General features: G+C 45.6%; 1 protein-coding gene across 1 annotated transcript in view; it reads left to right on the top strand.

Annotated features, from left to right (window-relative positions):
• The window catches only part of BAZ1B (bromodomain adjacent to zinc finger domain 1B), a 51,420-nt gene that overhangs the window by 20,412 nt on the left and 7,647 nt on the right, over nt 1-23,361 (top strand). Inside the window, exons 8-15 of the mRNA XM_042829912.1 lie at nt 1,288-1,426; nt 1,870-2,000; nt 4,684-4,795; nt 14,601-14,699; nt 15,112-15,289; nt 16,256-16,441; nt 20,457-20,604; nt 22,177-22,324. Of these exons, the coding sequence (XP_042685846.1) occupies nt 1,288-1,426; nt 1,870-2,000; nt 4,684-4,795; nt 14,601-14,699; nt 15,112-15,289; nt 16,256-16,441; nt 20,457-20,604; nt 22,177-22,324 (1,141 nt within the window). The remainder of the gene's footprint in view (nt 1-1,287; nt 1,427-1,869; nt 2,001-4,683; nt 4,796-14,600; nt 14,700-15,111; nt 15,290-16,255; nt 16,442-20,456; nt 20,605-22,176; nt 22,325-23,361) is intronic.

Genomic DNA, 23,361 nt, shown 5'->3' with positions numbered 1-23,361 from the left:
ATGGTAATGTCTTTTGGAAGTAAAGCAGTTGCAGACAAAACACCTGAGTGGTTGAGCTGGTGGATGTGTGTGTGTGTGTGTGTGTGTGTTGCAGCCAGAGGTGTCCTTGTTGCTGCTTGAGTCACATCTGTGGAGCTGCAAGCTCCAACTGCTTGAAAGTTAAGCCTATGAAGATCGCAGCCAGTACTCCTAAGTTGGTCTCAGCTTTAACAGAAAAGAAAGTAACGGGAGGACTCTCATGCTGCAGTTACTGAAAGTTGGTTAGTGTTGGTGTGTTAGTATGTGAAAGCTGATCAGTTGTGTTGGTGTAATAAATGCAGGGGTATGTCTTTCAGCACATCTCATTAGTCTGTTAGGGTTGGTCACGGTGGCAGGACTTCAGAAACCAAGCACATACTTACCAATCAACTGTTACCAAAGCTATTTTAATGCAGCGAATGGCTGCAAGAGAGTAGGTAGCAGCCCCGGGAAAGTTCTAGCAAGAAACTGCCTTTCTCTTTGAGTGAGCAGCTAGCGTACAACCTCTGCATGTTAGCTTTTGCCTGCCCTACAGCTCACCCCTTCCATATGCTCTTGTTCCATCTGCTCAAACTCTTTACTGTAAAGATAAGTCTTCATTATTTGGTTCTTTTTATAGAAGGCTTAAAAGCCTTCAAACTTTCTCAATGCAAAAGAATATTTCCCACAGTCTCATTTGTTTAAATGCTTCTCCACAGGGTGGCATATCTGGGAAAGAACAAAACGTTAAGACTTACTCATGGTTGTGAGACACTTGTGTCTAGAGGAGGTTTCTGTTGTGCTGCATCTGTCTGCTCAGTATGTGAACTTGTAGGAACACCATTCTTCATAGCTGCAGATGTGGAGATGCAGGTGCCTGTTGGCCATGCTCATCTCTATCATGTTCTTCCTGCTCTACTCTCAGCCTTAGAGCCGACTAGAGCAGAATTCCTTGTTCTGTGTTGTGCTGTAGTTAAAGAAAGATCTTTGATTCTGTTATGTGGAATTGCATAGCAGTAGTTATATAGTAATAGTCAACTTTGTTGACTTATAAGGAACAATAATGAGGAATGTTTTCTCCAGTCTGTTCTTATCCAAACTTCACTTCTTGATAATTTTTTTCTATAATGGTGGGTGGAAGATGATGTGAAGGGTGGATGGCTAAAGCAGTCGTAACCAAAGTTACCAATAAATGATTTTTTTTTTTCCTGACCAAGTGGAATGAAGGATGATACTCATATACATATGCAATAACAGAAAGCTAACTCTTCCACACACTAATTCCAACAGTGAGAATGGAGAAGGAAGCAGAGGAAGAAAGAATCCGGAAGCATAAAGCTGCAGCTGAGAAGACGTTCCAGGATGGGATTGCCAAAGCAAAGCTTGTGATGCGCAGAACCCCAGTTGGCACTGACCGCAATCACAACAGGTAGGAAAGGAGGTGGCCCCGTGCTGCTGGCTCTCCTCCCTCCCGCAGGAGCAGATAACAGCTTCCAAGAAGTGGTTGATGTGGAGGGTACTCTGCCTGCACTGAAGTTTGGAGGAGAGCAGAAACAAAGTTTGTGCGTACAGAATGTGGTAGTTTTCACTCATTTACGTAGTTGGCTGTTTGGAGGTTACAGCCCACGAGCCAGCGGAGCTTCAGTGCTCAAGAATCCAGTTACTGTCTTCTCCCTCTTTGTTTTGCAGGAGTGCTCTCGGAATGAATTTTAATAAGAGTTTTTCCAGTTTCTCAACTAAATGTATAGATGCACCCAGATATTAATTCTGAGAACAGATATTCCCTCACATGCAAGCAAAGATGTATGTGTGTGACAGTCACCAAACAGGTAACAGGTGGCTGCTAACGTGTCTATGTGCCTTGCCCTGCAGGTATTGGCTGTTCTCGGATGAGGTCCCTGGCTTGTTCATTGAGAAAGGTTGGGTACATGACAGTATAGACTACAGATTCATCCTTCCTCATCAGAAAAAAGAAGAAGCCAGAAAAGACTACAGCTCAGGAGGTATGATCAGCCAGCCTCTCTGTGGATCTTTCCCTTGTTGCTGTCTGATTGTTAGGATGGGTTTATGAACTGAAGGGAGAACTGGCCAGTCTTCGTGGGAGTCCTCTGTTCTCAACCTGCTGTGCACGCAGGGGAGCCCTCACATGGGGAGTTTGTTCATTATGGTCTCCCTGCTGCGGATTTTGAGACTGCAGTGTAGCACTGAAGCACCATGGGATATGATCATCTCTCTTAAAAGCAGTCAGTATCAGCTACAGAATAACTGCTCTGTTTTACTTGGTACCTGTTTACTTACCATGTGCCAAACTTCTTGGCAAGCTAAGCTCCACCAGTGACAAAACTCACAAATTCATCTGTTTGCCACAGAGAACAAACATGCTGCTTTTTCTGTGGGAATCAGTAAGCTAAGCTGCGACCAGGTGCTGTCATTGTAGAAATCTCAAGGCCTGTTTACTACTTTTCTGTAGACCCCTCTGGGATAGTGTCAAGCAGAGAAGTCTTCTAGATACTCACAGCTTTGCTGATTGAGGCCATTTTGGCAAATAGTCGCTCTTGCACATCCGCTCAGCCTGCTCTTCACCTTGTCATGAATGTGTTGATGAGGTGGAAGGATTAACCAAAGATCTGTCTCTTGCTCTGTGATTTTTGCTTTGGTGGCGTGGTGCCTGGGTGGTCAAACACTGCACTAGGAAGTGGTTAGGTGTTGTAGGTTGTGGTCAGCAGCTCTGTATCCAGGTGGAGGCCAGTCACGAGTGATATTCATGCTCTTCAGTATGTTTATCAATGACATAAGGAATGGGATTGAGTGTATCCTCAGCAAGTTTACAAACGGCATCAAACTCAATGGTGTAATTGACACAGTAGAATAATTAAGGTTGGAAAAGTCCTCTAGACCATCTAGACTGACCTTGGTGTTGATTATATCAACCTATCATCACCATGCCACTAAGCCCCATCCCTCAGTGCCACATTTCTGCACTTCTTGGAAACTCCTCTGCCTCCCTGGTAGCCTGTTCCAATGCATTTCCTCTCTTTTGAAGAAATTATTCCTAATATCCAATCTCAACCTCCTGTGGTGTGCCAGAAGGCTGTCATTTCTTGTCCTACTGCTGTTACCTGGGAGCAGAGACCCTTGCCATACCAGTCAGGATGCTGCTGGCCTTGTTGGCTGCCTGGGCAAAGTGTTCATGTTGGCTGGTTCATGATCAGCCTGCCATTGACTAATGCACTACACTGACTGATACACTTGGATCCTTTTCCTCTGCGCATCTTTCCAGTCACTCTGCCCCAAGCCTGTAGCATTGCATGGGACCAAAGTGCTGGAACCTGTACTTGGTCTTATTGAAGCTCATCCCATTGGCCTTAGTTGTCAGTAAAGATATTAAACAGATCTGCCTCCAGTGCTGACTCCTGGGGAGCACCACTGGTGACTGGCCACCTCTGGCCTGCTCTGGGCTCAGCCCTCCAGCAGAGTTTTACTCAGCAAAGCGCGCATCTGTCCCAACTACAGGCTGCAGCTTCCCCAGCAGAATGCTGTGGGAGGCACTGTCAGAAGCTTTACTAAATTCTGAGTAGTCTGTGCTGACAGCCTTTCTCTCATCCCCCCGTGCTGTAGAACAAAGTCAGGCTGGTTGGGCAGGACCTGCCCACACTGGCTGGATCTGATCTCTGGTGGTTCTGCATGTGCCTCATGATCATACTTGAGGCAGCGTGCCCTCTGACCTTTCCTAATACCAAGATCAGGCTGTAGTTCCTCAGACAATTGAGAAATTGGCCCAGCTGGACCAAATGTTGTTCAACAAGCAAGCCCTGCAGAAAGGACTTGGGGTTCTGGAGCAGGGAAAGCTGACCTGAGCCAGCAGCGTGCAGCCCGCAGAGCCGCCAGCAGCCTGGGCTGCATCGGCAGAGGGGTGGCAGCGGGCAGGGAGGGGACTGTCCCCCTCTGCTCTGCCCTCGTGAGGCCCCACCTGGAGTCCTGCGTCCAGGCCCGGGGCCCCCAGCACGAGAAAGACGTGGGGCTGTTGGAGCGGGTCCAGAGGAGGGCACGAGGTGCTCAGAGGGCTGGGGCACCTCTGCTGTGGAGCCGGGCCGAGGAGCTGGGGGTGTTCTGCCTGCAGAAGAGAGGAGAGCTCACTGCAGGCTTCCAGTATAAAGGGAATTTGTATGTAGGAGAGAAGATTGACTTTATATGTGGTCTGATAGTGATGAGACAAGGGGGAGTGGCTTTAAATTAGAAGAGGAGAGATTTAGGTTAGAGGCCCTGGTTCTCTGCCTAGAGCTGCGAGTTCTCCATCTCTGGAGGTACTTAAGCCGTGAATGTGGTATGGCAGCTGGCAGGGGACAACCAGATCATGGCAGGGATTGGGACTGGCTGTGCTCTAAGGTTCCTTCCACACCATTCCAAAGTTCTGTGAAATGGTTGAAATGCTTTTCTTAATTTAATGAACGTGCTTTAGGATGTAATAATATTTTCTTGAAGAATTGCTCATCTTTGTGTTTCTGTAAGTGCTACTACTGTGGGCTTTAGCAAAGTAATTTTGGATTGCTTTTCTCTGCCAAATGCACTGTTGGTAGAAGTGTTGATTGGAAGTACTTAACTGAAGGTAGGTTAGTTCTTATGAAATAAAGTATGTCTGAGAAGAAGCACGAATAAGAATTTGAGCTTGTGCTTTTTTTTTTCCAGACAAGCGGAAGAGCACAGCCGCTGATGGCAGAATGAGTGCACTTCACAGGTCTGCATGTGCTGCAGACCTCCCTGCAGAGACCACTGCACCCAAGCAAGGACAGAACTTATGGTAATACATGCTTTATAGCTGCAAAATACTCAAAGCATAAAGGTCAAGGAAACTGTACAGAGAAGTCACTTAATAGGTCCTACTGTCCTGCATAGTCCTCTTTCAGTGTTTAACTGCTGAATTAGTTTATAGGCCTGCCAGACCTCTGTAACTGATATTACTAACAGTGAATAGTGAATGGCAGCTGATCCAAGAGACTGTAGAAACACTCTGTTTAATTTAATTAAACTTAAAGCCAATCTAAATTAACACTTTTTTGTTGTATCAATTTTACCTATTTTATAATGAGGAAAATTCTTATTTGAAAAGATTCGCTGTGTCTTTTGTTGTTTTTAATTCTGCTTTCAGTATTGGCAAGCTGTATTTTGAACAAGAATCTGTGGGAGCAGTGACTTACCTGGTTGTCTAGGTTTTTGTTCATGGCTCGTCTTAACAGGCCTGAACTGTGGCTCATGGAGTCCTTCAGCAGATGAAACAGCCTCTGTATAGCTGTACATATTGCTGTCTTTGGAGCCACATGTATAGGCTGCTCGTTCTTCTATCACGTAAGACATGCAGAGCAGTCCCCCAGCTCCTTCTTTCTTTCTAGGTTTCACAGCAAGTTGGGAGACTGCATTTGTTCTCCTATAACGCCATTATGTGGAATTGTTTTTTGTTGCTATTGATGATTGTTAGAGCTTAGCAAAATATTTTTACGTGTGGACAGCCAGTTATCCCTTTAATACTTCCTAATGCCAAGATGTAGCCACCAACGTGTCTTCAAAATGAATCAATTGCATGTGAACAGTCTACCTTTGAGCATGTTTGACCTGCTCCACTGACTGGTTCTATTAGTGTCTTTAAAGAAAGTCTATGTCAAGTGTTGCATTGGATGGTAAGGAGAAGTTAGCATTGTCCCCATGACAGAAGAAAAAATGGCCCCGCCTGTACCTACCAAATTACTTGTGAAGGACTGTGGTTATCCATAACCTTGAAAACTCACAAAGTACTGATGCCTGCAGTTCCTTTATAAGCAGTGTCTTTTTCCCCTAGTTTTCTCCTGCTGACAAGTGGGATTTCTCCATCTTTGCCAAATATCACTAGTTTGTGATTTGAGCTCCAAAGTGTAGTTTTGCTGCTGCAGGTCAGAAATCCTTTACCAAAGGTCTTCCTCCTCTCCCATCAAGAACTGCTGAGGAGACTGACATTTGTGGACATCTTCGTAATTCTCTTCCCTTGCCTTTCATTGTTGGAGGGCTGTAGGAGAAAGCGAGGATTCCCCTGTGTACCTTCACTCTGTCTAGTATTGCAGTGGGAGATCTCCACCTCTTTTCCAGTCTAAATCATTGCACATCTTGTTACGTGGCCAAAATTCAGGAAATAAGTTATTCCTAGAGCATGGGTGCTAAATAAGAGGTTGTAGATTGTATGATTCACAAGAAAGTTTGTTCAGCTCTTCCTTAACTGCCTCTTTTACTACTACTTCATTCAGCAGGGGTGGAAATACATGTTCCAGTAGAAGGACAAATTATGAAAGAAAAGCCATAGCTTAAGCTACTAGTGCACACTGCTATGAATTCAAGGTAATACAGAGCCAAATCAGATGAGCTATGTAATACAGAACCCCTGTGAGTTGTAATTCTAGGCTGAGTTTGAAAAAGCACAGCATTTCAGACAGCACTGCTGAATTTCTCAATCAGGTTGGCAATTTTTGCTGATGTGCTGAGAGGATCGCCAGCTTACAAGGCTTAAAAGTGCTTTATGGAGTCAGGAGAGGCAGCTTTATGAACCAGGTGTTGTCTCAGGACAGAGTTATATTCTACTTTTGAAGAGCAGCTTTGTAAAAAGTGACAAGAATACTGAATCTAAGCATACTATGGTGTTTAAAAAAAGAGAACAAAATAATTAAGAATCTTAGTTTAAAAAACAAACAAACAGACAACAAACCTTAAATTGGCAATACAAATACAAAACAGTAGAAACCTAAAATGCTTTCAAAAACTTTCAAAGAGATCATGAAATCATAGAGTCGTTAAGGTTGGAAGGGACAGTAGTCCAACCCAACCCAGCCATGCCCAAAGTCACTCAGTGCCACATCTCCACAGTTCAAGAGCACCTCCAGGGATGGTGACTCCTTCACCTCTCTTCTGGAGAGGAAACTATTCCTGATATCCAGCCTGAATGTCCCCTGGTGCAACTGGCCTTTCTACACCCAGGCAGATCAATTCTTCCTCCCAGCTTGGTGTCATTTGAGAACCTCCTGAGGGTGCACTCAATCCTCTCCTCCGATCGTCACTGAAGGTATTAAACAGATGTGGTTCCAGTACCAATCCCTGGGGAGTGCCCTGGTGATGGCCACCAGCTGGATGGGCCTCCACCCAGCACTGCTCAGAGCCTGGCCCTCAGCTGTGTTTTACCCAGCAAAGTGCACATCTATCCCAGTCCCGGGACAGATGTGAGACAAAGCCTTCACTAAATTCGAGGTGGTTATGTCCAGCCATACCCTCATCCACCAGGTGGATCACCTTCATAGAAGGATTGTTTAGTTTCCATGCTAGGTAATGCCTCTTACCTTTAGGAAAGAAAGTTTTTAGGAAACTGGGGGGAAAAAAACAACAGCAGTAAGGAAACATTCTCAATATGGCTCATTTCAGGATGAGGATTTTATTAAAAGTAAGAAGGCATGCCTAGTAACTGCGGTTGAGTCTAATGAAAGAAATGAAAAGGAGCTTAAACTGAAGTACAGACCAAGGACAAAACAATTCTTCTCAGTTGGGAGCAATCTTGTTTCACAAGATCTGTTGTTACAGGGCCTGGCAGGAGCTGAAGTGCCTTAAGTTGAGAAGGAAGCTTTTCTCATGAGAGAATAATTGGCTGGGAAGCAAATTACAGAAATACTGTATTGTGTCTGTGTTCAGCAGGGTGATAGCAAGTAATGTTAGTGGAGAAGTCTCCTTAAAGTGCATTTTATTTTGATGCAGAAACAGGGGACCAAAAAATTAAACTAGGAAATGGCAGTTGTTGTTGTTGTTCAAATAGAGAGGAAAGAACTACTTCAGATCTGCTGATATCCCCGACTCACTGCTCCTGGCTGCTGTGGATCTTCTCGTTTGTGCCTGTGCAGCAGTTGGAGAAGCCACTGACAGAGGAGTTTGTTGATGACTGCTAAGCACAGGCGTTCTTGTCCTGGCACTCAAGAAGGTTATGAAAGAGCAAATGCTGAAATCTGAGGGGCAGGTTTAAGAACTGTCTCTGTATGCCTGCTCTGCTCTTCTGCCACTCAGAAATAAGATGCTGGGCTAGATGACTTTTTTTGTCTGACTCTTCTGTTATATAACGTCTTCGATTTCTGTCCTATCTGATGGATGCTAGGAAGGACTGTTAAGAATCGTAGCATTTGCTGATTTTTTTATTTTTTTGTTTTTTTACTGAATGAAGATATCTTGCCTGTGTGCACTGGTCTCACAACCAGGTTGGTAGCAAGCAGTGAAGGTGGATGGTCTGAACCAGATTTACACCTTCATGCCCTTAATTGAGCAGAGGGTACAATGGCAGTTTGCTAAAGAGCACATAATCACTTCAGACTGAATTCTTTTCTGCACTGGCTGCATGAATTTCTCCCGACAGGACCACCAAAAGCCATTTCTACAGAGAAACAGTAAGCTCCCTCCACTGAAAGACTTTCTTTGAAGCTCTAGAACTGCAGAGAGCCTTTCTGACAGCTATCACTACAAAAGGGAAAGCAGAGGTGACCTGAGATCTGTTACTTGAAGGGACAGCAGCAACTGCGATTTCCCTCTAGGAAATCCATATTCCTGTTACAGCATTTTGCTTTCTGGCCATCGCCATTGATCTCTCCTTTCTCAAGGACTCTCATGAGTTTAGATGGTACAGAACTGTCTCCTCCTTGACTGCTTTTTCATATTGTCCTTGCATACCCTGAAAGGCCTTGAAACTGCACTGAAATCCTTGGACATCGGTACTCCCGTATTGTTTGCATGCTATAGCTCATAATGTTGGCATGTGGTGTATAGAAAGTTTCATTTCTTTGTGTTCTGCTGCATCTTCTGCCTCTTTCCTGGTAGTGCATCTAAAATGAAATTAAGAGTAGCCTCACACTGCACATATAGCAAGGTAAAGCTACAGCTGTTCTTCATTTAGGTCTTTGAAATCAGTACCAGATTAACTCCTTGATGTGTTGTTTTTCACAGTCTTGCTCCTTTTCTCCTTGAGAATGGGAATTTATGGGACAATAGTAAGGGAAGAAATAGAATCCGTAATTCCCCAACAGCTACAGGAACAGTACCTCATGGAAGTGGTTTTTGCTTTTGGAGTACTTTGCCCTGCAAAAGAAGAGGGCCTGCTCTCTGATCCTAGAAGTGGTGAAGCTGAATATCAGTTTCAAACCATAAAGGTCTATTTCAAATCATAAATGCATGGATGTTTGCCACTCTTCTGCCAGGAAAAGACAGAAGAACCACACTCACTGATGTTGATGCCTATTAAAATCTCCCTGTTTAAAGATTCTGGGCATTATGGTCCTTGAGAAAGTCTTGTGTCCATGCTTTAGTGCTTTGTGTGATACATGTGCACCTGTCTTTCTGACAAGAACCATGGGTTAATTGAAACCTTTCTAGTAGTACATTAGTGCACAATAGACTTTTCACTTATCCTGCTCAGGAATCACAGGTGTGTATACAGACTGGGAGGAGCAAACCTTGAGAGCAGCCTTGCAGAGAAGGGCCTGGGGGTTCTAGTGGATGAAAAGCCAGCAGTGTGCTCTTGCAGCTTGGAAAGCAGGTGGTGTCCTGGGTTCCATCAGCAGAGGGGTGGCCAGCAGGGACAGGAAGGTGACTGTCCCTCTGTACTCTGCCTTCATGAGGCCCAATCTGGGGTACTGCATCCAGATCTGGAGCCCCCAGTACAAGAAAGACAGAGCTGTTGGTGTTGGAGAGGGTCCAGAGGGAGCCACAAAGATGATCAGGGGACTGGAGCAGCTCCCCTGCAAAGGCAGGATAAGGGAGCTGGACTTGTTCAGCCTGCAGAAAAGAAGGCTGCGGGGTGACCTCACTGCAGCCTTTCAGTATAAACAGGAGGGGAATCAACTCTTTGAAAGGATAGATAACAGCAGGATGGTGGGGAATGGTTTTAAGTTGAAGGAGGGAGCTTCTTTACGAAGAGAGCAGTGAGGTGCTGGAACAGCTGCCCGGAGAGGCTGTGGATGCCCCGTCCTTGGAGGCGTTCAGGACCAGGTTGGATGGGGCCCTGGGCTGGTATAAATGGGGAGGTTGATGCCCTGCCTGTAGCAGGGGGCTGGAGCTTGATGATCCTTGAGGTCCTTCTGACCCAAGCCATTCTATGATTCTATGAAAGCAGTTGCATTTTAAAAATAGTGGCATCTCTGCAGAGTAACTCCCATTGTTCTTCATCTATTAGGAATACACCATGGTATGGCGGGTCCCCTCAGCAGACAATTTGAGTTAACCATGCGTGGGTGCTGACAGACTCCATTCTCACGCCTATATTCTACAGATGGAGTTTCCCTGTTTCTACCAACCCTCCAGAGCAGGTACTGATCCTGGGCTCCTCTAGATGTTGTCCTCCTGATTTCCTCATTCCGTAGTCTGCAGTCCAGGTTTTATACCTTTCTTTCTGTCCCTTGCAGCATGAGAACAAGTGGGAATATTCAACCCAAGTGCATGTGAACAGCTCCTTTTGAGTGAATACTTGTATCACGTTCCCTCTGTTACAACTGCTGACCAGCCTGCTGGCTTGTGCTGCTAGATGTGTAAGGAGAGAATCCTGGCTGTTATTTAGGCCTTTAGCCTAGACAGGTTACCCCATTTGTGGTCAGTTTGAAGGCCTGCATCTGGTCTTGGTTCTCCCATGGGCATCATTTCCATTACTTCAGATTGTGTTATTGTGTATAAGTTCTATGTCAAGCTACATGAATGGCACCAGTTACTTTCCCTTCCTACTTACTAAGAATCACAAGATCATGGACCTGTTGTCTCCTCATTTAAAATACCAGCCCTCTTTGTAGTGTCCATGCTCCCAGCCTTGTGAGCCCTAGTTGGAGGTGCAGATGGTTCCTTTGGGGGTAGGGAGTGCATGGAGCTGGTTTGGGAAGCAGGAGCTGTAACTGCACATAGCAGCACGGTGTCACTGACCACAGGTGTTTCTTTGATGTGTTTATATTGTGTGCATTTGAGTTCAAGCTGATGTAAAAAATCCTACTCCTAGAAGTCCTAGTTCTTACTCACTGGGAGGATTGAGAAAACTTGAGTTTGTCTGTTGCAGGTACTCTCCTTTCCCTGTTTCCTTTTCAGCAGGAACAAACTTGTGCTAGTTTAGCCCACAGGTTTCCAGCCTTTTGGCTTGCCTGAGCCACAGTTAGTGAAGAGGAATTGTCTAGGGCCACGTCTACAAAGGTTGCTCTTGAACAAGTGCCTCTTAACTAGTTTCCCTGGAAACTGCAACAGATGCAGAGAACACAAGAACACTATTCAGTAGAGCAAATTCTCAGCCACAGAACACTCTTTTTCAGTGTAGTCACCACTAGCTATGTATTTTCACCAGCAGTGAGCAAGAGCCTGCATGCTGCACTCGTAACAACCTGCACTGGTGGAGCTGTGACCCACTGCACTGTCACCACTGCTGAAATGCACCACCCTCCTCTCTCAGCGCTTGCATCCATGGTTGGTGTCCATCAGCGTTCAGCAAGTGCCCATGTTTGTCAGTGATGCCACTTTTCCCTTGTGGAGGAGTTCAGTGACACACCTGTGCTTCATATGTGCTTCCATGTTGGATGCTGTTCTGTCAGGTGTGACGGGGCAGTGGTGGGAAGGATCAACCTCTACTGCTGTGCCACCAACAGCTTCTGACACTGTGGGCCAACGTCATAAAACAGAAGGCACTACCTTCAAACAGCCCTCATAAAATATATGATACTGTTGATGTATACAAGTAACGAAACTTTAGTTTTTAATATATTGAATATATAAAAAAGACAAAACACAGGCCCAGTTTCTGGGAAACTAACTTATCTTTGTGGTTTGATGAAAGTAGCTGCAATTCCCTGAGCTCTCAAGGTGTTCATCAGAGGTTGTGGATGAAGTTTTACTCTTCCTGTTCTTCATCATTCAAAACAGCACAAATGTTCGTACTGCCAGAAAGCAGAGAACAAGGAGCCATTGTGAAGTGAGGGATGTTTCTCTGGTAAGAGAGGGCTTATAGAAGTCTGGCAAAGAGGCATGATCAAATTTTTGATTACAGTTCTATACATTCCATTTGAAAATTTGCAAGTCGTGTTTTTACGTCGACTTAAAATGGAGTCACAAATAATCCTGGAAGTTGGCGATTTTGTTGGCGATCTTGAGACAGGTTTCAAATTCCTTTATCAAAACGCCCAGCATGGCTGCGGGTTGTTCTCTGTTCACAGGACCGTGTTTATCTGAAGTGGCAAAATCCATAAACTTATTTGTCATAACTTGAGTCAGCACTGCACCATGCCCTCCCCGTGCCCACTTCCAGGGGCAGTAGTGCACTGGTGTTCGCTTGGTGCCCAGTGACAGTTGCACCACAGTGAAGCAATGGCCTGCATGCAGCCCATGGGTGCCTGGATGGCCCCACCTGCCTTCCTCACAAGGATGTTCCTCACAAGGATGTTCCCTGCTTTCTCATTCTGGCTGGCAGCCTGCGTTCTTTCCCCAGACGGTGTAGTTGTAGACTCCCAGTGCCTTATGTTAACTGTTTCCAGTGGCCTTTCGTTTCGAGCAGAGAGGAAAACTGTGCAGGAAATTCCCCTCTTAGTTGCGTAGCTTTGGAGGAAAACTGAGAAGCTGGGGTAGAAATATCTTCTCAGATATTTCCCAAATGAATCCCATGTAAGCAGCAGTGATTTAATGCTGTTTTATCACAACCTAGGCAACCTTCTTAACACACTGGGTAATAGTGCTCTTTGGGTATCTGCAGGATGACTGGAAGCTTGCTTCGTGCCATTCCCATGCTGTGACAAGCTCTTTCTTCTGAAACATGGTTTAGGATCAGTCCAAAGGTTTACCCCAAGGTTTTGGCAGCAAGTTGATGCTAAATAATCTCGAGGAATGTCTCTATTTAGCACAATTCCAGTAGACTTAGAAATGCCAGACTTTGTAATGATCTGTCTGTAGACCTTCAATGAATGTAGGAATGCTGATCACGTCACTCACCACAAGTGGCATCTGCAAGAAAAAGACAGGATTTGTGTTGTTTGACATTGTTTGACATATGGTTATTATGGGATTGTGTCAGTGTCTGTTGAGTCATGTGACCAGCCCTTCATTGCTTCAGAAGTGCCTGTGCCAGGCTCCAGTGGGTGAGGGATGTTTGGAGCTGCTCTGTCCTGTTCCTTGCAGGCAGAGTGTGCAGAAATGGTGGCCAGAAGATCTGATCTCTGTGTGCAAAGCGAGGATGCCCTTCAGTGTTGGGGTGTACTGAAGCAGATGATTGGCAAGGGACCATTTTTCTTCTGTTTTTAGACAATTCTGTATTTTATTAGCGTAATCAGTTTAATAAAGCAATGCAGGTTGTCAGGCTGTTCCCCTAACATAAGCATACTAGCGCTGTGAAATACTTTTTTTCCAGATGAGATACTTAGTAAGGATTTCTCCCAGGATAAGAACCCATTGCAGACACTGATATTCCAGGAGAGTCGAACAGCACCCTTCTCTAGCTGTAAGTTGGTTCATCTGAGCTTGTGCCCAAGAAGAAAACTTAGATCTCAGGTCTTCTCTGTGACTGGCGAGGATCACGTCATGGTGATCACTTTGTGCTTGTTTCCATTTAAGATTTTGCTGATCCTTCAGTTCCCTTTTGTAAGGAGCAATCATCTGCTAGCTACGTGTTTGTATTTTATTTTTTGTAAGCCCAGGTCTGCCAGTGCTCGCACCAGTACGTGATTCAGGAGATGAGGCACGGAGCCATCACAGGAAAGAACAAAAAGAAAAAGAAAGGTGCAGGTTTTCAGGATATCAGAAAGCTTAATTTGACCATACAGCCCTGCATCATGACCAGCAGTGTGGTTGCACTCTGCAGTTGCTGGAAGTGCCTGTTTAGAGAACTGTGCAGAAGTTTTGCCCTTTTAGATTCAGCTAACTGCAGGCTACCATTGCTCTCTTGAAGGACTTTGTGAGCAGAGAGCTGATGAGAGCAGAAAGCTGATGAATGTGATTCCTAGATACTATATTTAATCTTTCAGGTTAATGCAAGCTTCTTAGAAGGGAGATCTTCTGCACTTGTGGAGGGCATGGCTTTCTGTCTCAAATCTGTAGCATCAGCTATCGTGGTGTAAACTGGAACATACTCTTTTTGATCTAGGGGCTGTGGGGCTTAATGAAATCAGTTGAAGGCTCTACAGAAAGAATGATTAAATTGCCATGCTATGCAGTGCATAACATGTTAATCTTTTCTAGTGCATCAAAAATGACATTCAGATTGCTTAAGCTGACTGCAATTCAGTGAATCTAATCCCTAGGGCAGATTACTAAATTCAAATACCAGTGTTTTAATAAACTTAGTGGGAGGAGACATCTATAAATTAGTTCTGTGTTTATTTTGTTTTTGTTCTTCTTACCCTGAAATGGGCTACATTTGGGGACCTTGAAATGAGGCCAGTCTTACAGAAAAGCTGGTATAAGCATTTTGCCTAAGTTTTTCACCTCGTCCCTGGGGTTGGGATGTAGATTAATTGTCATTGCTGTCTACTAATTCTTGTGAAGTGCTTAAGAAAAGGAGCTGCTGCTGCAGAGATGGATTAGCTGATGTTGGTGAATGTTGTATCTTCCAGGTTTCTCTGTGACAGTCAGAAGGACTTGGATGAGCTGATAGACTGCCTGCATCCACAAGGAGTAAGAGAGAGCCAGCTAAAGGAGCGCTTGGAGAAAAAGTGAGCCTGCTGTTTCCCTGTGTCTCTTCTCAGTTTCACAGCACATCCTCACCATAGCAAGCTTTTCCATTCCTGTGGCAACATTCAGCACTTCGCTTTGATTGTGCCTGTGCAGGGGCAGATAACAAGAATGAGAAATTGTTCTTTTGTAGACAGTAACTACAAGTATTACTCAATAAGTAATGCTCAAAATCAGGAGGAGGTTCAGTCTTAAAGGTGCTCCTCGCAGCTTGCAAAGGCAGTGCTGTTCCATCCGCAGAGGCAGAGCTTTGCTTGCTTTAAAGCATCCTTCAAGGAGCGTTCCATACTGGTGGAGCATGTGGCTGTTATTGGAAGCTGTTGTTGCCCAGCACACTGACAACTCACAAGGCACTGGTCTGCATGCATTCAAAGGCTTTTCTTGATTTTCTAGGTATCAGGACATCACACATTCTATGCACTTGGCTCGGAAACAGAACTTGGGCCTCAAATCCTGTGATGGCAACCAGGAACTGCTGAACTACCTCCGAAGTGATCTCATTGAGGTTGCAACTCGGCTGCAGAAAGGAGGGTTGGGATACGTTGATGTGACACCAGAATTTGAAGCAAGAGTGAGTGGAAAGTCAAAGTAGTGCTAAGAAAGACAGACCCGTTGACACTGACTCTAAGGTCTTGACTCTTTGGGTCGGGAAAATCAGATTTGTTGCATATGCATTCTTTGTTAACTAGTATTTCAAGACTACACAACTGCTAACTTGAGGCTGATTTGGTGTAGGGGAGCTGTAGCTTTGAGGGTAAATGTCCTGCACAACTGTGCAGCTGTCCTGTTTTCTTCAGCTGTTGGAGGAGCTTCTTTATGGAACTTCAGTGGAGCTCTTTTTGGCTCCTTTTTAGCTTCTGTGTCAGAGCCAGAATGTATTGTTGAGACAGCAGTTTTCTTTTTTTTGGTGATTTTTCATAAATTCAGATCACATTAGACTTGGAGTAATGTTTGTGCCCCACATCTAGGAGCTAAAGGTCGTTCTGTTCAGGGGTGTATCTGCTCAGTGAGCTGAATATGGCAGTGTTCTGGCTAGTTCAGCCTTGCTCACGTGAGAATTTCTGGTGCACTGTACCTCCTTAGGAGTTGATAAGCTTACCTGATATGGGTAGAGTACACACGCTTGAGACTGGTGCGTGCACCTACCAAAGGATGACGTTGTCTTGGAATGCTTAGTAACCTGTTAAACTGCATCCTCAGTCAGAACAGAGACCTCTCTGTGCAGATGCAATCGTAAGTGTTAAGAGAGTGATGGGAAACATCAAATGGAAGAACTTTTTCTTTTCTGCCCTGAAGCATCTTGCTTTTTTTTCCTTTTTTGAACCAACATAAGCATTCATGTGCTATGCATGCTCATCAGCTACGTGTGAGCTCCAGCAGAAGCAGCAGCAACATGCTGATCCCATAACCGAGTGTGGGACTTGGTGCACGGTAACACTGCATTAAGTATCACAGATATCCATTGCCAGGACAGAACCTCCCTAAACAGTGCAAAGAGTGATGTCCAACTGATGTGATTGTGTACTCTTCCTAACAGGTATACTCACTGGAGAGCCTAAAGGATTTTGGAGAGTGTGTGATTGCACTCCAAGCTGGTGTTATTAAGAAGTTTCTGCAAGGTTTCATGGCCCCTAAGCAGAAGAGAAGGAAACATCAAGGAGAGGACTACATTGCCAAGGCTGAGGAGGTAGATGAAGAAAAGAAAATGGCAGAAGAAGCTAAGGTATTGTTCACCTCAGAGCTCTTTTTAGTCCTGTACTGCCTTTGAACCCCGAGTTACATTAAATTTCATCTGGCAGTAAATCCTGTGCAGTTTCTCCCTATTGCAAGTTTAGGGTGCAGTGAGTTTGTTGTTTATGGGTCCAGATGTTCCCTGGTTACTCTGAAGTGTAAAGGTTTAGCTGAGTAAAAGTCCTTCTGTATAGCTGCAGTTGCAGTATTCTCTCTGTAGACAGGAAAAGAGTCAAGTTGGGTATCTGACTTCCTTTGCAAAATTCCTCACCTGTGTATAAAAACACATGAATAAAAATGCATTACACAGCATTTCAGGGAACTTGTTGAGTTGTATCCATCAGAGAGAACAGGTGGGGTCTTACTGCCTTCAACCCACAAAGAAAAAGAGAGCCTTGCTGAGGTTCTGGTGAGTATAAGGCAGCGAGGTTCAGGTAAATATCAGAGTTATGCATATTATTCAGGAAGATGGAAGACTTGTTATGGATAGAAATGCCCACAGCAACGCAGGCTGGGCTACACACAGCTTGCCTGGAAAACCAGGTGGAAGAGCTGGGTGAGTCTACAGGTGTAGCCTCCCAAAAGGCATGGAGGGAAGCTGCAGGGGATTTGGTAGATTCTTCAGGCAGTTGCCCTGAACCAGCATTTCATACTGTGAGGATGTTGGTTGTTTTCCTGAGCCGAATGGGACATTGGTGACATGGGATTTTTTTTCTCTTTTTCCTCTCCCTTCAAAATGAAATGATTTGCCCTGATTGGTCACTGTCTTCGGTAGAAGTGGCAAGACCAGCATTGGAGCAGCAGGTGCATTTGACATTTCCAGACTAGAAAAGTAATAGATGTTCAACTCATTATGTTTGTGTTTTTGTTTTTGTTTTGAAACCTCTTATCAGCGTGTGCTGAGCCCTTGGGTCTTTGTTATGCGTGGCATTGCCATGTTAAGAGGATGTTTGGGTAGTCACTAGAAATTTTTCAGTCTTCAGTGTGCTGAAGTATCTAAATTTTGTTAGCTTTGTTGAATCTTCCAGTGTGCAGTGGGAATGGAAAGCTCCTTTTTTCTCAAAGCTCTCAGCAGAATGTAGCTGTAGAAATCAGTTTCTCTGGGACAGAAAGGACGTGGATCACGGCGTTTCGCATATCTTCAGCAGCACCACGTTGTGCTGTCATGTTTTAAAGCTGTAGTTGGAAGTCACTCCTGCAGGGTGTGTATCCAGAGCAAACAAAGACTTACTGCAATATCTAAACTGATGTAGCAGTGAGTTCTGTATTGGAGCCCCAGCCACTTCCCTGCTCACGCTACAGCTATGTTAGACATGAAACCCAAGCTCTTAGTTGCCTGAAAAGTGAGTCATTTTGATCCTGATTAGTTTTGGCACTCTACCCATAGAGCTTTGCTCCCTTGATGACATGGCGAGGCCAGGCTTCCGTAGCATTGCTTCACCCTCACAGTTGCAGTTTTCAACTACATCAGCTCAGTTAGAAGATGTGCCTAGTATGGCTGAAACATCCTGGTTAGCACTTTCGTCCTCCGGAAACCAGCTGGAACAGCAGTACTTCTGAATACTGCAGGATTTAAATTCAAAATGGCAATTTTTGCAGTATTGCCCAGTTTCTCCAACGTGGCTGCATACCTCATTACACAGCTCGGCCCTGTAGTGCCACGAGCACAGGTGTCCTTATCGTCACCCTGGGCAGGTGGCGCTGCAGGTCTCCCTCTGGTGCTCTGGTTTTGGTGTCTCTGGAGCAGTAATGCAGTGCAGTGCCCTCTTTAGCTTAGCTGCTCATGGTCATACAGTGAATATTGAACAATTTGGATTTATTTTTGTGTTCTTACATAGACTTTGAAAAGCAGATCTCAAGCTGGAGTCTTTAGAGGCGTAGCTGCACTGAGAGTACATATCAGGGAAAATACAATGTAGCTGAACTGGAAAAACACACTTGGTGTGCTTGGAAGCTACAGCAGAGAAATTGTGGCCCATTCTGCCTCGTCTTCCCTGTGAGAAGCAAGTTGGGGCTCAATAAGGTATCCATCTGCTGGCATAACTGTCTGCACCAAAGGCTCCTCCTGGCTCAGCTCCCCAGTTAGAGAGGCACTACTGAGTGGTAGAAGAGGGCAGTGCAGACCTGGCTTGTGACTGCTTCTGAAAAACTGTATTTTGCCTGTGTGTTTACACCTGTGTTCCCACGTGGGGAGGCAGTAGCACTGGAGCTGTGCCAGCATAGGCAGTGCATCAGCTGTGGGCCCTTTGCAGCAGTGGTGCAGCACAGCTGTCTGAGCACAGGTCGGCTGCCCGCCCCTGTGCTTGCTGCTCCGGGTGGCTGTGAGGGGCTGGGTGGGGAGCAGCTCTCACTGGAGTACCCCGATGAGGGCAGACAGCATCCCAGAGTCACAGTCAGAGAGTTATGGTTGCAGAGATGTTTATGGTGGAAAGGCATTTCTGTCATCTTAGGATACCAGACAAGAGTTTCTTAGGTGCAGGTTTGTCATCTTTCCCAAAGCAGGAATTTTCTGTTACTCTGCAGTTGAAACGTGACTGAGGCTGCCTCTGGCAGTGTATCTGTGGGGCTTTTTTTTTTTTCCCTGCTAGAATGCTCCCTTCCCAGTGGGAGGGTACTTGACTTCCTTCAGTCTCTGTTTTTGCCTAGTTGGCAATTGGAACTCCCCTGATAATGGTCCTGCTAAAATGCCACAGTCTCATGATGCTTGGGAAGCAAGGCTAAAAATCTGTGAAATTCCACAGGCTTGGAGAGAAAAATCTAAGCATAACGTGCCAGCAGCTTTTGTAGATTTATCTTGGCCCAGCAGTTACCCAGTATGTTAACAGCAAAACCCATGGAACAGTTACTTGGAAAATCAATTACACAGTATGTGAAGCACCTCAACAATGTTCTGCAGAGAAGTAGCACGATGCTGTGTAATCTACCACAGTAGGCAATGCAGGTTTCCATTTGTCCTGAATGTCTTGGGCTCCAGGTTGTATGCTAGCAATGGCAACGGGGATGTTGGCTTACTAGAACGGTTTGTGTGTTTTTCCAAGCATCTGATACACACTGTGCTTCTTCAAATGCAGTGGGAGGAGAATGTGCAACTCTGCAAAAGAAAAAAAAATCTGGGTTTTGTTTGGCTCCCAAATTGCTGTCAGCTGCAGAGTTCAGTTTTTCCCATCTGACACTTCACTGTTTGTTTTTCATTCTCCTTGGATAGAAGACTAACTTGAGTTCTATTATGTCCCTGTCGTGTCTAGGCCATCACCTCATTGTTGTAAAGCAGAGGATTAATGATAGAGTTGGATGTGCAGTGGCTCTGGATTACTCCTCTGTTCTGGTGCATTTCCGATCTGCAGTAGTATGTTTTTTCAGAACCCCCTGGAGCTGAGTTGGAGGTTTCACATGCAGCTTACTGTGTGCAGACAGCACAAATCTCAGGCTCTCATCCTCACTTGCAGCTCATTCTGGGATCTCACACGTGCTGAGGTCATTCCATCTCAGGAGAGGGGCAGGTTTCATATCTGGGGCTGTCACATCTGATCACAGTTGATGTCACAGTCCTTTGGTAAGGAGGACGAGTGGCAGCTGCTGCTGATGGGCCCGAGCCTCCCTGCGGTATCCACTGGAGGGCAGCACAGGCTGCTCCAATTCCCCGCACTCGAGTGATGCTGCCAGCTGCCTCCTGACTTTCATCCCACATTTTGCAGTGCTAGATTTCTACTTTTTATTTTCTTAGCCTGCCGATTATTTGGGTTAGACGTTCAGAGTAAGAATCTAGAGGAGTTCACGTTGGTTGTTCCAGCCTGGCCATAAAATGTAGCAGGACTTTGAACTGTCTGATCCAGCGAGGCTGGTTATGGATAAACCACAAGTAGGGCCGCAGTGGCTATGTAGAAGGAAAGAAATACAAAGCTGGGTTTTGATTATTAAGGGCCCCGGCTAAAGGGTATAAAAACATCTTCAGACTGTAGCAAGCTGAGTCTGTGTGCTTTGTTGTAAGTTGTTAGGTCTGTCTGCAGGTTGCTTCAGCCATGGAGAAGTGGAAGACGGCAATCCGTGAGGCCCAGACCTTCTCCCGTATGCACGTGCTGCTCGGGATGCTGGATGCCTGTATCAAGTGGGATATGTCAGCAGAGAACGCCCGGTGCAAAGTGTGTCGCAAGAAAGGTACGCGCTCCTGCCCGCGCTGCCTGACAGCCGCACGCTGTCACCTCTCCGTGCCCTGCTTAGGCAGCGTGCCCCTCTTGCTGTCACTGCCTTTGGCTGTATTTTGAGTTCTGACCGTCAGGATTTACGCGCTCAGAAGCATTGATCTCACGGAAGCGTTTGACCCTGACTCCAATAAACCATTCTGATGAAACTGGTGCAGAGTGTTGCAGAACGCTGCAGTGCTGCTGTCCCCTGGATATTCGGGGTACTTGGACACAGATTGTCTGCAGATCCTTCTGCAGGAGCATTTGTGCCGCTGTCTCAGTTTCATTTATGAGCTGGAATGGTCTGTGGGTCTCTGAGCCTTGTCAGTTGTTCCCATCTCCTGCAGAAGGAACAAGCAAGAAGAGGCTGGGAAGGTTAATGCACCCTGTAACTGAATAGGAGAGAGCAGTGGGATGATGCTAGTTTGGGGCTAGAGTGGGAGTGGAACTGCCTGCTGAGCTGGAAGAAGCAAGCTCTTTGTTTCTTTTGTGAGAGCAGAGAAATGAAGCTGTTTGCCTTTAGTCACTGCTCTGGTAAGGCTGGGGAGTACCCAAATAGGTGACAGGAGGGACTGTATGAAGGAGGGCTTGAGAATCCTGCAGGTGGAAGGGGAAATTAGACAGTGTTACCAATCATTGAGTACTAGCAGAGTAAAAATTGTTCTGCCATAACCTCTCCTTTTGGATGGAAGCCTGGAGGAGAGAGCTTGGTAGCACATTCTGCCACATCATGTGCTTTTTGTCTCCTTTTCTATTTGTTGAAACACTAGTGGGAAATGAGGGCAGACAGATCTGAGGGAAAACGGAGCTGCTTTTGCTTACCAAAAGGCTGTGTTGTCCACTTCTGTAAAGAAATGAGCTGAACCGGTGCAACATCCTCCACTGTGGAGCCTCCAAACTAATATGTAAACGTTAAAAATATATAAATTGTAGGCAGATGTAGGAGAGGGATCACCTGAGACTAACAGATTATGGTTTAACAGAACTCAAGAACTGGGATGCTAGGGACATGCTGGCAAGCTCTCCACACTTCTTTTCAGTAAATGAAGTAGCTGGCTCAGGACTACGTCTGTGTTATCTGTCATCACTGAGAAGCATGGAGAGACTAGTTCTGCTGCATGCCCTTTTTTTTCCTATGGGCTTGCTACCTTAAGTAGAAAGAAAAACACTGTGCCTCACGTTGAGGCTAGAATTGCTATGGTTATGTTCCTAGCCTCTTACTAGGCTCATGGGCATGCTAGGCTCTCTGCAGCATGCTTCTTTCCTCCTGGTCAGTTTGGCATCTACTCTGGGTGAAATGTATTTGGCGGCTTTCTACCCTTGTCTCAAATGAAATCTTTGCAGAGCAATGGACTTTGCTTTGTCTTTTCTTCAAATACTGCTTGTTTCCACTGCAGTGGAAACTGAGAAGGAAGGGTGCCCACTATCAGAGGGCACTTTGCATCTTCCTCTCACTGTATTCTGACCTCCAGCCACGTGGCAGCTTCTGCGTCGCGGGTTGTGCAGGGCTGTGGTGCTCAGTTACAAGTAGGTTGCGCTCTCCTAGGTGAGGATGACAAGCTGATCCTGTGTGACGAGTGCAACAAAGCCTTCCACCTGTTCTGCCTGAGACCAGCACTCTATGAGATACCAGATGGAGAATGGCAGTGCCCAGCTTGTCAGCCCTCCACTGCCAGGCGCAGCTCCCGGGGCAGGTGAGTGGCACTCCTTTCCTTTGAGTTGTCACTGGTGCAGATTTTTAGCTATGTTTTCACAAGAGGATCAAAACAGCCTTAAACAAAGACCCTTGGAAAGGACCGAAATAGCCAGGTTGACTCAGTGTCTCTGAGTTTCTTTAAGTTCAGCACACTTGTGTGGTGACCCATGACATATAATAAATAGTTTCAGTGTGGCAGTGAAAACGTACACAAAGCATCAACCAAAATTTATGCACTAGGGACTGTCTTGTTCACCTGAGCAACTAGTTGGGTTCCTTTTTCATGGGATTGTAGTGGGTAGCACTGCAACTCTAATGCCCTGGGCTAAGTTATTCTTGTGGCCTCATCTAATTAAAGCAGACACTACTCCAGGCTGCAGCTCAGCCCGTGTGCTACTAAAAATCAGATAATGAAATGCCACCTTGGCACTTCTTTTGGCCTGATGAACATCGGCACTTTTGTGAGGTAGGATCCATTATAGATTGTGGAGATGATATGATCTGGGGAGGAATCGAAGTTGTTGTGTGCAGCAGAATTGAGTAGCTGTTTCCTGACAGCAAGGGGCTGAATTAATTTGTGAATTGCTGTAGGCTGGAAGTTAAATGTATGCAAAATGTATTTTTCTGCCTATATTGTAAGCTAATTGCAGTGCTGCATCTCCCTGCTTGTCAGCAAGGTGAGGCTATCAAATAGCACCTGATGCATAAGCAGTCAACAGATCCTTTCATCCAGAGTGGCAGCACAATAGGAGGCGTGCAAACTTGTAGTGTACAGGTGGTGCACAGCCTTAAAAGTATTACTTAACTCCCTGGGCACCATTTAAGGATTCATCAGGCTTGTTCCAGAATGACAGGGCTTTAATGCAGCTGTTCTAGCTTGCAATTGTAGTTGCTTTGATGTGGTGGAGTCACCTGCAAGCTGCTTGGCTGCTGGATGAGAGCCATCAGGTGGGGTAACACCTGTCTTGTTACCTGCTTTCTGCTCTTGTCTTCCTAGCTCAGGCAGGGGAAAAAATGCTGGCCTGCAAAGACTTA

The sequence above is a fragment of the Centrocercus urophasianus genome, unplaced genomic scaffold, assembly GCF_019232065.1.
Source record: "Centrocercus urophasianus isolate 14NV4802_14NV808 unplaced genomic scaffold, USGS_Curo_1.0 seq_33, whole genome shotgun sequence".
NCBI classification, from domain to species: domain Eukaryota; kingdom Metazoa; phylum Chordata; class Aves; order Galliformes; family Phasianidae; genus Centrocercus; species Centrocercus urophasianus.
The sequence above is the reverse complement of the archived record's forward strand: the minus strand, read 5'-3'. Positions and strand labels throughout refer to the sequence as shown.